Genomic DNA, 15,816 nt, shown 5'->3' on the forward strand with positions numbered 1-15,816 from the left:
AGTTTGTATACTTATACTTGCTTAATTATACTTAATTATTCACAGGTGTGTTTTTGATTTTGATGAATCAGAGTGCCATCTCCCAATCCCTTGGTGTTCTCAGTCTTGCCGACTGCTATTTCAGTGATGGATTTGCCAGGTGGCCAACAAGAACAATTTGCTATGGAGGAAATTAATCATCTACAGCTGTGGTTCCTAACTGGTCTGGCTTTGGGACCCACAATTTCCCATGTTCATAAAGTCTTGATGGTTTTACGCTCCCATGTGCCAGCAATTCACTGCACACCACACTGGGGTTTCAGTCCCATTTTGTCCTCAATTTAAGTTAATCCATATCTTACCACTAAAATGATACATGACCCGTCACATAAACATTGTCTATGTTCATGGCAATGGCTGACATATGAATAAAGTATATCAAAATAAAGGTCCAATATTAGATCTGATAAGGTAGTATTTTAAATGGCCGATTGTTTTTAATAACTGCTTTATAAACTACATATAACTATATTTTTCACTTGCAATATCCGTTATGTAAGTGTGTGTGACTTCCAAACATGTAATTTCTTCAGTTAACTGGCTTACCTGGAAAAAACTGTCATTCATGACGTTTTTGATGGGTCTTTCACTTCCTGTTTCTATATTATTAAATTACACCTTATTTAACAATGTATTGATAGTCGTCGTAAACACTTGGATCAGGGTGAGAACGACATGAAGGGGAGAACACATCCACCTTCCAATTAGGCCATCCAATTAGATCACCTAGCTAGATCTCCACAGCGCCACCTGCAGGCCAAAACAGGGAAAACACAAAAGCAAGCCACATACAACGCAAGGCCAGCCAGGGAGAAAGAGGCAAACCCGTCACAGTAGAGTTGTGCTGTCATATAGTTTACTGTAATATAGCTAAAAACATTCAATGCATTTTATCTAAAAATCCTTAAGCCTAATATTTTTCTTATTAACCAGTGTTGCTTTATGATAGTCACCATAAATTAGTTTATATGCAAAACATAAAAATAATGGCCTATTACCATGGTAAAGATTATTATTATGTACATCACATTCACATCAGGTTGCTGTAGATCCGTGTTTCTTAACTGGTGGGTCGGGACCCAAAAGTGGATCGTGGGACTGTTCGGGGTGGGTCGTGGAGCTTGTGGTTAAGCCCTTCCTCCAAAGTCCGCCAGATCCCTGTGCCCTTGATTACTAATGATTTTAAACTATCATTTAAACTGTCAACTATTATTACTAATCATTTAACTAACAAAATTACTATTTGAAATGAACTTATACAATTCAACAGAATAGAATAGAATATAATTCTTTGTTGTCATTGTACAGCATACAATGACAATGGATGGCATTCCTCTTGGTGCTTTGTAAATAAATAAAATATAATTAAAACATATTTCAATTTCAATTCAATTGTACTTATAGAGCAGCAAAACATTACACATGTCTCATGGCACTTTACAGAATGTTAGACAATCAGAGAAAAGAAAAGAAAAGAAAAAAAGGCCAGTGGGTAACAGAGGCGAGGAAAAACTCCCTAGAATTGGAGATACATATACAGATGTACACTCCCTAGAATTGGAGATACATATACAGATGTACACTCCCTAGAATTGGAGATACATATACAGATGTACAGATACAGATACAAGAAGAAACCTCGAGCAGATCCACGATTTAAGGGCCTGACCCATCTGCCTAGGGTCAGATACAGGACCGTAAGGTCTGTATACATAACAAATGCATAAGTTAGTCAGGTGTAGAGAATAGAACAAGAGGTGGGATGGTTACATATCCGGTATGATAATGCATTAATCCTAATTTAGTGTTTAATCCTAATTTAAGTTCAAATAGTCCAGAGTAGGAAATTGTCCAGGGGATTAGGAGTTGTCATAGGGCAAGTGGTGGGTCGGCAGTGCGGGCCAGGAATCCAGGCAGAGTTGCATAGGGCAGGTGGTGGGTTGCTAGGCTGTACGTGCCAGGAATCCAGGTAGGGGGACAGTAATAGGCGATGATAGGGCAGTCGTAGGGGACTTCAGGTGAGATGAGTGAGATGAGGACCAAGCACACAGATGACTGATGACTGGTGATGGTATACCTCACATGAAAAGTCCATGACAGCACTATGCTATAGCAGCATAACTAAGGCATGGTGAGGGGTAGTCAACACCTGCGCAGGTATGGTCAGTAACCACCATCGCACACATGACTGGGGTGCCAGTCACACAAGGACACAGCAGGGTGGTCCATTCCAAAAATCCCTGAGGTGGGTGAAGGTCCACACTGCACCATACCTACCTATGGGAGGCAGTAAAGAGGTATGTTTTAAGTCTAGACTTAAAAATAGGGAGGGTGTCTGCTAATCGAATTGAGGAAGGGAGATTATTCCACAGGAGGGGTGGGGATAGCAGAAAGCTCTGCCTCCTACTGTAGTTTTTGAGATTCTTGGAATTACGAGAAGGCCAGTATTCTGTGATCGTAGCGGTCGGGGAGGGTTATATGGGACTAGGAGATCTAATAAAAAATAACAAACATCACAATGTAAAAGCAATATAGTGTCCCTGCCCTGATATTCCATGACTTTGGCCCCAAAATGATAAAATTTCCTGACTTATCATGTCTGGAATAGGTTTTCTAAAATTGCATGATATTCCAGAAATTCCAGCGCTGTAGCCTGTTGTGCCACAGCAGCCCCCTGCTGGGCCTTCTTGACCATGTGGTGGGTATTGGTGGTCCAAGAGAGGTCCTCTGCGATGTGTGTGCCTAGGAACTTGAAGACAGGAACCCTTTCCACATGTTCCCCATTAATGTGGAGTGGTTCCGTGTCTGCCCTTTTCCTACGAAAGTCAATTATTAATTCCTTTGTCTTGGATGCGTTCAAGATGAGATTATTGTCCTTGTACCACTCAACCAGTCTGCGAACCTCCTCCTGATAGGCTTACTCGTCTCCCCCTGAGATGAGACCAGCCACGGGTCTGCGTCCGTTTCTAGAGTGGGGGGGGGGGGGGGGTAGTCATGTGTGTACAGAGAATAGAGCAGGGGACTCGACACACAGCCCTGGGGGGAGCCGGTGCTGAGTGTGAGTTGGGAGGAGATGTGGTCCTGGGAAAAGATTCCTGCTGGTGAATTCCAAGGTAAAAATCTTGTCTTGAAATAATTCTGTCCTTCTGTCCAGTTTTATCTTTGAGCTCATATATTTTGGAACACATAAGCAAACATCCTAGGTATCAAAGCCATAAAAAGATTCCACAGCATCCTGGACAATGTAGTGGACAATGTATATTGTCAGGTGTGAGGGTTATTTCCATTTTGTGCTCTGAAGAAATGTGAAATACTCAATTTGCGTTTCTTTGCTTTTCCTTCTGTGTCATCTTCATCATCATCTTGCTCTTCCTCATCATCGTCTGCCTCCTCCTCTTCATCATCATCTTCCTCCTCCTCTTCCACATCCATGTACTCATCCTCTTCCTTAATCGTATCCTCATCCTCTTCCTCATAACAGTCCACATGCAGGTCACTTTCCCAAGCACGGTTGCCCAAGTCTGGTCTAAAGGTCATGTCATCAGCATACTGCATCACTAGTTTTGTGTTCTTTTCGGCCAAAAAGGATTCCCACACATGTTCATGTTTGTCTTTTGTTTGTCTGAGAATAGACACCAGAATGGGCAGTAAAGGGAGTCCATATTCAAGGATGCTGCCTATTGGTTTTGTTGTTTTGTACACGTAGCCTCCTGTGTGCATGCCTATTACATTGCAGTGCTCATCAAAGACAGGGGATCCAGATGCTCCATAGAAAAAGCAGCTGTTGTACTCAATTTGAGAACCATCAAGCTCTTGTTTCCTGTTAAAGAATGCGGCTGTAATAACTTGAAGAAATTCAGAATTTTCTGCTGCATGTTTCTCAGCTGCCTTTAGCTGGTTTTCACGCTCAATAATGAGACACGTGTCCATTTTCTTAACACCGGAGTCTGGGTGACCTATGATGCAGACTCCCCCTCTCACTGGTGGAGCACTATAGTGTTGAAGAAGTGGTGGAGGCAATGCTTCGGGAGACTTCTTTAGCTCCATCAGAGCAAAGTCCACATTATGTTGTTGAGTAGACTTATATTCAAATGCTATAGGCATTCTCTTCAATGCAAAATGCTTTTTGTTTTCTGGGCTAAAATCTTCAAAACTGAATGACACACTTAGATTGTTTAAAAGGTTTTCTTTGTTTTCATCTGTGATGACGTGTGCATTAGTGAGAATGAATCTGCCAAAGAGTAGAAACCCAGTTCCTCTTGCTTGATTATTGTAATAGACCTGGCAGATAGAGGCACTTCGTTCCATGAGCATTTTTAAAGTTTTTATCTCAGAGAAACCCTGAGTTTCCTTTGAAAATTCCTCTCTGAGGAGCTCTCGCACTTGTTCAGCACTCTTAATACCCTCACGAGCTTTAAGATGCCGTACCAAACTGTCAAATTGATCACGTAGGATCTTTAAAATCTCCCCAGTGTTTGGTATTTTTCCCAGAATTTCCACTTTGTTTGTACGCTTTGACTTTGAAGTGGTGGTCATCTCCTTTTTGTCAGAGGCCAATGAGTCCTTTCCTGAGGACTGACCATCTGATATTCTTGAATGTGGATGTGAATCAGCCATATCCTCTTTGGAACTTGATTGAGATTGATGATCATCGAAGTCGTCCAGCATTTCCAGACTATCAGGCATAACATCAGGGCTGTTAAGAGCAAAGCTGTATAGTTTATGATCTTTCAGTTCATCTACAGAGTTCTTCATCTTTGTGATGATCTTCTCATCATCTTCAAGAGCAAAGTCCTTTGTAAATAAGCCTTCTGCAAAGCGTCCATCTCTTCGTAGAGCATCCTTTACAGTTTCTCCTTTGACTCCAACAACACACACACAATCCACTTCGTTACTAAGTCTCTTGTTTTCCATTATTACATTACGTTTTAAGCCTTTTTTGCCAGTTGTGCTGACAAGGAAGATGACCAGTTTTTCAGGTTTTCCTAACGGCAAATGTTGGCTGGTTTTTGTTTTTTTTTGTTTCGTTTTTTGGTCACGTTTGATGAAGCGTATTTCAAGTTCCTCATCATTTTCAAGTAGACAACAGGGGAAATGTACACCTATAGCCGGAGTGTTGGGCTTTTTTCTTTTAATAATTAGATCCATTCCAGCTTTGGTGGTATGGATCTTATTGAAGTCACGGTCAGTCAACAATGCACTGAGCACTTCTGAAGAATTGTCAGAGGATATAGTGCATGGTTTCTTCCCAATTAATGAGTACCGGAAGGTTTTTCTGGAAGGTTTCTGTTGCAGCAAAATATACAAAAACTCAGCTCATTAATTTAAATATTTGATACGAAAAGTCTTCAGAAAGAATTGGAGGATGACAAGAGTAGTATACTTACACTTTCTGCCATTCTTAATGAGCTTGCTCTGTTTAGTTCTGTAAAAATAAATTAAAAAAAGCAGCATTTAGCATCATCTTGGTTCACCTGCAAATCTCAAGTAAATATTTCCATTCCACGTCTGTTCATCAGCTTATAAATCACTGTGGTGTGAAAACAGATTCCGTAGGAGTATTTCAGAACAGCTTTTGATATAGACTAACAAAGTAGTGAATTACAGTATTTCCTTTTTCAATTTGAACAGTGCAAACAGGCGTGGTGAGTGCTTCCTCATCTAGGCACACAAAGTCATTAAGAGAGCATGCCACTGTTACCAGATACAGTGACTATATATTTACAGTATATTGTCTTTGTCACCAAAACACCTTTAAAAATATGCCCTCTATTTCCAATCAATTTCTGCAGTGGGCTGGTCTGGACCAGGCTGGCTGAAAGAATAAATCGCCATGGTAACTTATGTGCCATCTCTTTTGATAACTAATCTCTCTCTCTCTATCAAGTCATGGCTAAATTCAGCCAGGATAACCAAAAACAATTCCAGCTTTTGTAAGTTTTGTGAAATACGCCTCGGGGGTGAAAACACCCTTAAATTTCCTCACAAAACTCAGCTAAATTGAGTTAATTGAATGGCTTGAGCCTCAAGTGAAATTCAAGTCAGGCGTTTTCTGTTAAGCCTTAGCGCTGATTTTATTAGCAATGTTGATGGAATGTCCCAGCAGCTGACTATTCTTTCACACAAGTTTAAGTCACAGACCATTCAAAACTCCGGGCCATGATGTTGGAGGTCTGAGGTGCCACTAGACGTGAGACTTTACTAGGGCAGCCCCCCACCCCCACCCCACACACACACACACCTAGGGGGGTCTGGGGGCATGCTCCCCTGTCAGAAAATGTTCTTATTTTAAAGATAAAATGCATCAGTCTGGTGTACTTTGAGAATAAATTAAAAGGTTAGACTTGATTATTTATAAGTCGTTGTTGCCGGTTTGAAAATAGGGCCGGTGTGTTGCAAATGATAGGGCTGTTTTTGATCACAGTCCATCACTGGGCATTTCACTTTTAACAGACTTACGTTTGCTAGCTTGCTTGTTAATCACCAACTACAGCCAGATCTTACCTACATCACCATCATCATCTCTCCTTACAGATTCCCTGACTCTGCTTTGCATTTCACCTCCGAAGAAGCGTCTTATATCCATCTACAAAAGTAATCCAATAATGTTAGTTAGTATGAGATTGACGGTTCCAGTTAAACACTTAGTTGCGTTGTGTTACCACAAAGTGTTTACCTACTTAATTTTAAACTAACTTCAGTTTTGCACGTCTACAGAACTCCGGAGGCGTCATTGCCTGCTGCTTCTGCGATTTACCATTGCCTAGTAGAACGATTCTACCAGAGAATGTCTAATAAGGGGAGAACTTTTACTCTCAGAAAACTTCCGGTATCTGAACTGGTTGCAGTTCCTTCTGTGGTTCCACATGAGGGCGCTCGTCCACGAGTGCAGAATGAATGGAGGACTATGGAGCTTTTACAAGTAATTTGAATATTGTATTCGAAAGGGTAGGCAAAGAAAGTACACTTGGTTGAGTATTATATATTTTTTAAAGTCACTTAACCCTTTAGGCGCCAGAGTTTTTTTTTCGAAACGTTCGATTTTGACATCATTTCAAAAGGCTATATCTTAAAAGTGATAAGAGATAGAGACTTTCTGTAAATTAGAGAAATATTAAGGATGACCCAAAGTTTATGGAGGGATTAAATGTTTATATCTAATTTGCATATTTTGACGTCATATGGTGGCGGCCATCTTGGATTATAGAATTTTCATGAAAAGTCGCATGCAGTGTTGGTCAAGTTACTTGGAAAAAGTAATTAGTTACTGATTACTGATTACTTATCCAAGAAAGTAATCTAGTTACTTTACTGATTACTTATTTTCAAAAGTAATTAGTTACTTTACTATTTACTTTACTTAGTTACTTTACAAAAACACACTAGCTATACACAACCTGAATACGCTTTTTTAAAACTTGGTTTTATTAGTTTCAATCTTAACTTTTTGGTGTGTATACTCCTTCATTCGAATAGATGTAAATAAATGGTGATGGTGCCCAAAGCAGAACTGTTAGTTTAAAATATTTCTTAAGAAATACTACTAATTTGATGCAGTTTAACTCATTTATAAATGGTGCGCTGTCACTTTAAGAGCATCTATACAACTCTCATAATGATCAGCTCCATTCAAATATAAGCCTATGGCTAGTCCACAAACTCCACATTTGGCACTATATTAGCAATAGTCATGATATTAAGTTGGTATAAACAGCTAGCTAGACATTTTCTGTTTGCAATTAAAAGTGATAGCCTATATGAGCCTGGTAGCACCTATCTGAGTGGAATGTGTTTCAATCGGCATAGGCTACTGTGCTTCATGTAAATGCTTAGTTTAAGGCAGTGGTTCTCAAACTTTTTCTTTCATTCCCTACTTTGATCAGGGGGGCCTTTTCGAGCCCCACCTGTCCTTCATTGCTCTAAGAAAGTGGTAGGTCAAGCTTAAAATTGTCAAATGTATTGAAATAATGACAAGTTCTAAATATATCCTCTTCAGCAGAGTTAAAATCAGCTGGTGCTGCAGATATAATAATAAATAAATACATAATGTGCCATTGTAAATTAAACACACATATTTCTGTTTTCCAGCAACATATTAGGAAGCATAAGCCAATATTTTACAGCATTGTACAATATATTCAATGAAATACCAACATGCTGCATTAAATGGATCCATAATCCAGTCATACTGAGCACTGCTGGTTGGGAAATATTTTTTAAATAAACTTTGCTGGGATGTGATGTAGGCCTACTGTTTAATACATGGGATCACAAGAGTGGCTCCCGAAGCAGACGTTTCAGCGATTTCACTCAGATTCTCAAAGGCATACTGTTGCGATCGAGGCGCCTGTGCCATACCTCAAGTTTTTTGGTGAATGCAGTAATCTTATCTGCTAGGTGAGGTAGGTGCTTGTCTTTGCCTTGTAACTGGATATTTAACTCATTGAGCTTTCCAAATATATCGCAAAGATAGGCCAGCTTTAAGAAATGTTCATTAGTGAACGTGCTTGCAGATTCAAACATGCGCTCACGCTGCCTTGACACGAGCGCTTCCCTATGAATAACACAGTGCGTCCATTGCGCATCGGGTGCTACCTGGGCCTAGGCTACACGCCCCACCTGGCATGTCTCCGCGAACCAGTAGAGAAACGCTGGTTTAAGGGAAACGAATTATTGAAGACTTCAACATTAAACCAGTCCCATTAAGGCAAAGACCACATTATATTTTTGCCCATTTTCCAAATCACAGTGAATGCAGCCAGAATATTATAATGCCCTGGCTTCTGTTATAACGGGCCAGTAGGCTACAGGGAACCCGCAACGTCCTCTATTTTCACCTGTTGCTGCAGCCGTCATGTCGGGATCTGGGGGTGTCTCAATGAGTTTGACATTTCTGTGCCGGCTTGCTAGGTGCTTGCTCAGATTTGAGGTGGAATTTTTCGCTGTAGACAACATGTTTCTTCCCATGAAGAGTGTACAGCGTTAATGTTTTTTTCGTAATGTCTGAACTGCAGTGAATTAAATGCTCCATGTTCGCGCTCTCTCCCGCACTCCATGTCTTGCACACGTGTGTTTGTTTACATCTATATCGCGCAGCTATAGCCTACATCATTGTCACGAGTTAGTCTCACAAAATGGCAAAATCCCAAATTCTTTTACTGCCTATGACAAAATCACGGTTTAGTAACGCAGTAACGCAGGCTGCTTGCAGGAAAGTAAAGTAATCTAATTACTATTTTTGCAATTGTAATCCCTTACTTTACTCGTTACTTGAAAAAAGTAATTGGATTACAGTAACGCGTTACTTCTAACGCGTTACTGCCCATCACTGGTCGCATGTTTGAATGATAAAATGCACCACTTCTTTCCCCCCAAAATGTCCCTCACCTTCTGTATGCTATATTGCACAATTCTGAATGCTCAGGTAAATACTAAGTAGTAAACAAACTGTGTAAATCATTACTAATAAATGGCAGAAACAAACCAAATGCATGTAGCGGTAGGCTGGCCTTTTGCTGTAGAGATTTTCCATTTACTACATACAGTAGACACTCTGATTCCATGTATGGGGCACATATATATTATTCAGATGACACACAAACACAAGTAGACAAGACCTGTTTAGTTCAAAAGCTCACTTGCCACGGCAAGGCACAGATCAGGAGTGAGATGACAAGACAAGAGACAATGTTAGTATTTGTTTTCTTTTGTTGTTTTTGTTGATGTTTTTTTTTAATGTTTTTTTTTGTTGTTTTTTTCTTAGCTGACAAAGACACACATCACAAGGACATGAACACACAAAAAAGAACACATAGTGTATGTCCTAAATGGTCAGGGAAATAGATAGCAATTCAAATCAACAGTGTAAATCATTACTAATAAATGGCTGACATTGTTTTTTTTATGTAGCAGGCCTTTTGCTGTAGAGATAATGACTATCCATATCCATATCCATATCCTATCCATACAGGACATTCCCATCATCTTGTGATAGACTATGCATGGCCTAATGGCTCCCCTGCCCCGTGTCACCACCTCTGCTCCTGCTGCGAGCAGCATGGCCAGATCTGCCTTGTGCCCGCGCCGAGTGGAGAGAATTTGCGCAGCTCGGACTAGGCCTACTGTCATTCTCATTGCGACTCCCCACACTTCCTCTACGTTCCCCCCTAACTGTCCTATGAGCACTTCGACCTCGTCTAACATACCCAGTGGCATTAGACAAAGGCTCCACCACGTTACTGCAGGGATTAAAGTGAAAAAAAATCGTTTGCCTGAACTTTTTTCAGGCCATAAGTTTTACGTTGTTCATATCTACCTATAGAGATAGCACCCCTTTTGCGGTGGCGACCTATTGGTTTTTAATGTACAAAAAGATGCAAACAGCAAAGTAAAGGGAGTATTCGCCTTATTCACACGGCGGCCATTGTTTAAACCAAAACGAGGCTACAGGGTACACTTACTATATAATTAATGCCACCTACAGGTGAATGCATAGAACATAACAATCCTATGGTTTGTGTACCCTGTAGCCTCGTTTTAGCCGCCAATGGCCGCCATGTGAATAAGGCGAATTGAGAGTGTTCTTGATTGAGATTGAGTTTTCCTGATGAACAAAAATATATTTTAGTACCATCCCTGACCATTGCTGATTAGCCATTGCTGTTCTTTTCTACTGCAGCAATATTGTAGAAAGGCTTTAACACACTCTTATTTAATTACTTCAGGCCAAAAGTGTTTAAAGGGGAGATTTTTTTTTTTGTTAATATGCAATTCTACACCAAGTAAAATCTATAAAATCAAGTTTGCAAGACTTCCCATTTCCTCATCAAAGTAACGAATCAGAACATTCTAGATATTGTTCATATTTCCATTTGTTGCCTCATCCGCATTTAATGAAAACATGGTAATTTTGAGTTTTACAGACAACTCAGTTTTCCAATGAGCAGCAATAGGGCCTACTGTGTGTGCTCATGCAGGAGGTCTGCGCATTTGATAACGACAATCTGGAGACGGTGCTTTTGTCTTCAGCAACAGATTGTATAAGGTTGACAAGAGGTTGCGATATGGTGAGGGACAGGTCGTGTTGCGCTATGAAAGAACATGCGTAGCCTACTTTCTAAACGTAAAAACGGTCAGCAATAGATAAACGTAGCCTACCTCTGTCGTGGTGGCTAGTTGCACCAGGTAGGGAAGATGTCCTGAAGTGCACGAACGTTAACCTTATGGCGGTCTTCTGATTGGTGGCGTGCTAAAACGTTTTCCTATTGCATCCATAAACAATTTTCTTGCAGCGAACCGCGCAAAAGCAAACCCCTGGCACTTTAATTTCTTTAACCATGGCTTGTTCTCCCCCGTTTCCAACAGCTGCCCATCTCCATTTATTTTTTAACTTTTGACACCTGCCTTCCTTTAGCAACAACGCATCCATGACAGCTAGTGGCCTTGCCAAATAGACGCACACAAATCATGACGCTAATATGCGAGGTTCTGGTAGGCCTATAGGCTACTGGTTATGGTTTTGTGCTATAAAGTAATAATATTTTACAGCAACGTTTTAAGTTGACTATTTTAATTGTATGGTTATTTTTTGTCAACATACACTCACAACCTACTGTCGTTAAAAGTGAGGCTTAAAGCAAAATAGACTACAAGGCTGTCTGTGCGTCACAAACAGACTGACCCCCTTACTCAACAGTTCGCGATGATGACAGTGATATTATTATTTTTTTATGCTAACACGCTCAGTCAAAACCTTCCGTCGCAAATTGTGAAAAACATTGTTGTACATGTCATAACAGACGGGATAATAAATTGCATAGGCTACGGTTTATATTGCGTGGCTTTACACATAATGTTAGTTGCATTGATTAAAAACTGTAACAATAATAGTAGCCTACATCGGGTGGCATAGAAGGCTATCTGTTCAAGTCATAGGTGACACGAAAAATGAATGACCTCCCCTGACAAGAGTTCGCGATAGTAAGAAATTGTCTACATTGATGCACGGAAAGAACACAGCCTACGCTTCTTCTCCGAATTCGCACATAGAGCTCACAATATCATATCCAAAAAAGTTAAACGGATTGGCCAACCTCATCAGCTGTCTCTAATGTGTCACTATAATCCAACTTTTAGACCGTTATAGTCCTCCATACGTGTTCTTTTTTTTAAGCAAACGCCCGAGACAAGTGTGTATAGCTACAACATAAACAAAGCGAAACTCATGGCTGACGTAGGCTATCTTCTTGAGCGGTCACTGATTGAGACACAGAAAGTTCTCAAGAACACTATTAGGTCTTCAAACATTTAACATCACACACATTAATTCATCGGACCTAATATTTGTAGTTGCCTTAAAAAAAGGAAAAGCAAAGGTGATAGTCCCCCCCCCCCCCCTATTTTTTTTCTAATCGGATCTGCATCGATCTCAAATATGACATTTCTAAAATCAAATTGACGGAAATCCGTCTTACGACGGAGAACTTTAATCCTTGCGTTACTGTCGCCGTGATTGCGGAGAGGCACACGGTCAGAAGACAGAAGCTAGCGCTACATGGACATTAGGCTACCTCCAGCCTCGTTCGCCACACCACTAACACCCTGCTAACTTCCCGATGAACACTCCGAACCCGTGAAACATTATTCCCACCAGTGACATTGGGCAAACGATTCAACGTTTGTGCTTGGTGTAAGCTAAACTCTCACTTTGTCCAGCTGCATCATTGCAAGGCAGGGACGCATCTGAAGCCTCACTAAACGAATCACCGTCATTTTCTGAAGGCAGATATTTCCCTTCAGAATCAGGGTCCGCGAATAGAAGACCCAACACTTAATTTCGGGTAAACTTTTTTGATGCCATTAGACGATAATCTAATGCAAATACTCGCTGACGTTGACAATATCGCTCTGATAAAGTGGCTCACACGCACACTAGCTCCGGTATTGCACGCACTGATTCAATGCGCTGTAGCTCGAAGGTTTTGTTTAAAGCAGCGGTTCCCAAACTTTTCCCCCCGCGTACCACCGCCTACATTCCGACTCGGCTCGCGTACCCCCACCATCCAACACATAAAAACGTAACGCATTCTATAACCCCGGGGTCTAGTGATGCCCCTGTTGGAGGTGGAAACAATATTGGAGGTGCATTACAGTTTTTCTCGATCATTTTGATGCTTGTGTCAACTCTGACATCACATTCTCGAAACAGTTAACAGTCGAGATTAAAGTCGACATGACATTTTAACTTTATTCTCGAAATGTCGAGTTTAATGTAGACATGGCGATTTTAAAGTCGACATGTCGAGTTTAATCTCATTTCAAAAATATTTTTTTCTTCATGTGTGGCCCTAATACTCCGTTGTAGTATCAGAGATTCAGACTTTTGCAAGGAATCTATACCACCTGTGAAAATGATGTACCTTTTGTTTAGCACAGGAAAACTAATAGAGTTTGGGGTTTTTGAAAGACATCTGTGTTAACTGTTTTGCAAAAGGGTGTGAGAAATGTGTGAACCCAATGAAATGTGAACACATTCGCAAGAGATGACTTCTGCTGTGCAAAGAAAGTCCTCATGAAGACCAAGTGGATCCCAGTTTCCTTTTAAGCTTAAAAGCAGGTCAAAGCAGTCGAGAAAAACTGTAACAGCAATGGAAAACTCACCTTGGATAAAAGTTGATAGGCCTATGCGCCGTTTTATCGCTGGGTTTTAGGATGTATATTATCTGATTACATATTGTGACCTGGAAGCTTTGTGGACTGAAATATAAATGACAGATTGAGTTTTGGTTGATTTCAATTGATCAGTTAACTTCGAGGCACCTTGGATAGACGATATTTTTCAGAGGAGTGATTAACGTAGGAAAATCTCTGGAGTAGGCTAAGTCAACATTAGGCACCCATGTTTAGTTTTCTAAAGACGTCAAATAGCTGGTTAGATAACCTACCAAAATAATAGACAAGGTGCCTAAAGAGAACACGCGTGGAAAACGGTGCTTTCATAAACATGCCACAGCACTTGTATTAGCCTACTTTTGAGCCAGTTCTTATGTGACCTCAATGGCGATGCAGCTTTTGTTTGCACCCTCAACAGCATGACATATGGCCTACCTGTTACTGCCCACAAATGTCTGTAGGCCTATGTTTGTGCCAATTAATTAGATAATGGAACGACCTTTGCCCGGTGGCTGCGCGCGCTAAAGAAAATTGTTTTAGCTACACTCATCTCAAACAGGGGATTATCAAACGTCAAAGTCTTCAGAACATAAAGTTACCACAACATTGAACAAGATACCACCGAGTCATTACTTACAATTTGGATAAGACGCTTTTTTCACAGAACTTCAAAAGGAACTTGGCGGCAATCGGCGTTTCCTCCTATTCGGACAGATTGCTTCTTCCGGAATTATTAACGATAGTACTATTTGAAAGTAAATGGGCCGCCTCTATATCACACCAAGCGGATTGGATCCTGTAAAATGCTAACCAACTGACAGTCACATCAATAGGCGTTTTCACACAGAACAGTCCACTTCTAAATCAGTTCTACTTCTCTTTCGAGACATAGCCTACCTCTCTCCCCCAGGAGCCGTTTCCCGCGGTCTTGCTCCCGCTTAAAGGAACACGCCACCCAAAATCAGTAGTAATAGGCCTATACACGGGTTTCCCGTTTAGGGACCGTTCGTTATTTATAAACGGGGTCACCGGAGGGATTTTGAGTGTTTCAATCAAAAGTTGCATGACCCTCCCCAGCCTGCAAGAAAATTTTCAACGACCCTCCCGCAGTCTTTTTAAAAAAGACATGACCCTCGCCAGCCAATTGTCGATATCTTCCGCCCACGCTGTAAAGCGCAATGAAAAGACATCGACTTAAGCATCTTTCTATTCTCACCCTCTGCTTTCTGATCTTACACATCACACTTCACCAAGATGGTGGCCATTTCAGTAGATTTACTCACTAACATTGTTGTGGAAACACAATAAGCATGGAAACTAAATGCACACTTCCTGCAACTGCATTAGCCTACTTGAAATAAGTTACTCCTCTAGTAAGTACATGAAATAAAACAATAAAACATTGAGACCATTCAACAATACGGAAGCTTATTGCTGCCACACTAAAAGAATTAAAAAGGCTCAGTATTATGTAATTACGTGAAAAGTTTCTTGTTATAACAATATCTTTTTCATGTTTTAACAAGATATTTATCACGTTATTACATGAAATTATCACGTTATTTCATGATACTGATATTTTCACGTTATAACGTGAAAATATCATGTTATTTCAAGATATGATATTTTTACGTTTTAACAAGATATTTATCACGTTATTACATGAAATTATCACGTTATTTCATGATACTGATTATACTGATATTTTGACCCTTCCCCACAGCCTTAGAAATGACAGCGATGACCTGACATGCAGGCTACCGAGCCAGAGCAGTCTAGGCTATACATTCACCCACATTGCGTGAAGATTTGCATATTTATCAAAGCCCTTTCTCCCTCTTGCGTCAAGTTAGCGAAAGTTTTATTTATTGTGTTGATAAGAAGATAAAGCAGAACTATCAGGCTGTGTGAGCCATATATATACAGTCTATGGTGTGAGCAGGCTATCCTGCATAGAACCTCTCTATCGGCCTCCTTTTCAGCAGCTCTCTGCCGATACACACACATCCCTCTTCGCTGCTCCTCAGTCAGCTGAGAATTGACCACACACACAGACTACACACTCATACACACATGCACAAAAACAAACACTCATCAAGCAGCAGT

At 40.6% G+C, this 15,816-nt stretch overlaps 1 protein-coding gene across 2 annotated transcripts; it reads right to left on the minus strand.

Annotated features, from left to right (window-relative positions):
• Window positions 1–878: 878 nt before the first annotated feature.
• Window positions 879–14,624, minus strand: LOC143136392 (serine protease FAM111A-like). Of its 2 annotated transcripts, XM_076297093.1 has the most exons (4): window positions 14,348–14,624; window positions 6,544–6,625; window positions 5,427–5,464; window positions 879–5,325 (listed from the first exon to the last, which is right to left on the minus strand). In XM_076297093.1, the coding sequence occupies exons 2-4, from the start codon at window positions 6,623–6,625 to the stop codon at window positions 3,304–3,306; spliced, it is 2,142 nt and encodes a 713-aa protein (XP_076153208.1). In that variant the 5' UTR covers window positions 14,348–14,624; the 3' UTR covers window positions 879–3,303. The 2 variants fall into 2 exon arrangements, with proteins under 2 accessions (XP_076153208.1, XP_076153209.1); XM_076297094.1 differs by lacking the exon at window positions 6,544–6,625.
• Between the last annotated feature and the right edge of the window lie 1,192 nt (window positions 14,625–15,816).

The sequence above is a fragment of the Alosa pseudoharengus genome, unplaced genomic scaffold (assembly GCF_046254945.1).
Source record: "Alosa pseudoharengus isolate Yale_2024_CS ecotype anadromous, Long Island Sound unplaced genomic scaffold, YU_APseudo_1.1 YU_APseudo_1.1_scf_20, whole genome shotgun sequence".
Taxonomy (NCBI): domain Eukaryota; kingdom Metazoa; phylum Chordata; class Actinopteri; order Clupeiformes; family Clupeidae; genus Alosa; species Alosa pseudoharengus.

What these genes read in the sequence shown, in the direction of transcription:
- LOC143136392 (XM_076297093.1), bottom strand. Translation starts at nt 6,625, where the DNA reads ATGGATATAAGACGCTTCTTCGGAGGTGAAATGCAAAGCAGAGTCAGG. An exon ending in AGATGATGATGGTGATGTAG is followed by an intron (nt 5,465 to 6,543) that starts GTAAGATCTGGC and finishes TTATTTTTACAG; the next exon opens with AACTAAACAGAGCAAGCTCA. An exon ending in CATTAAGAATGGCAGAAAGT is followed by an intron (nt 5,326 to 5,426) that starts GTAAGTATACTA and finishes TTGCTGCAACAG; the next exon opens with AAACCTTCCAGAAAAACCTT.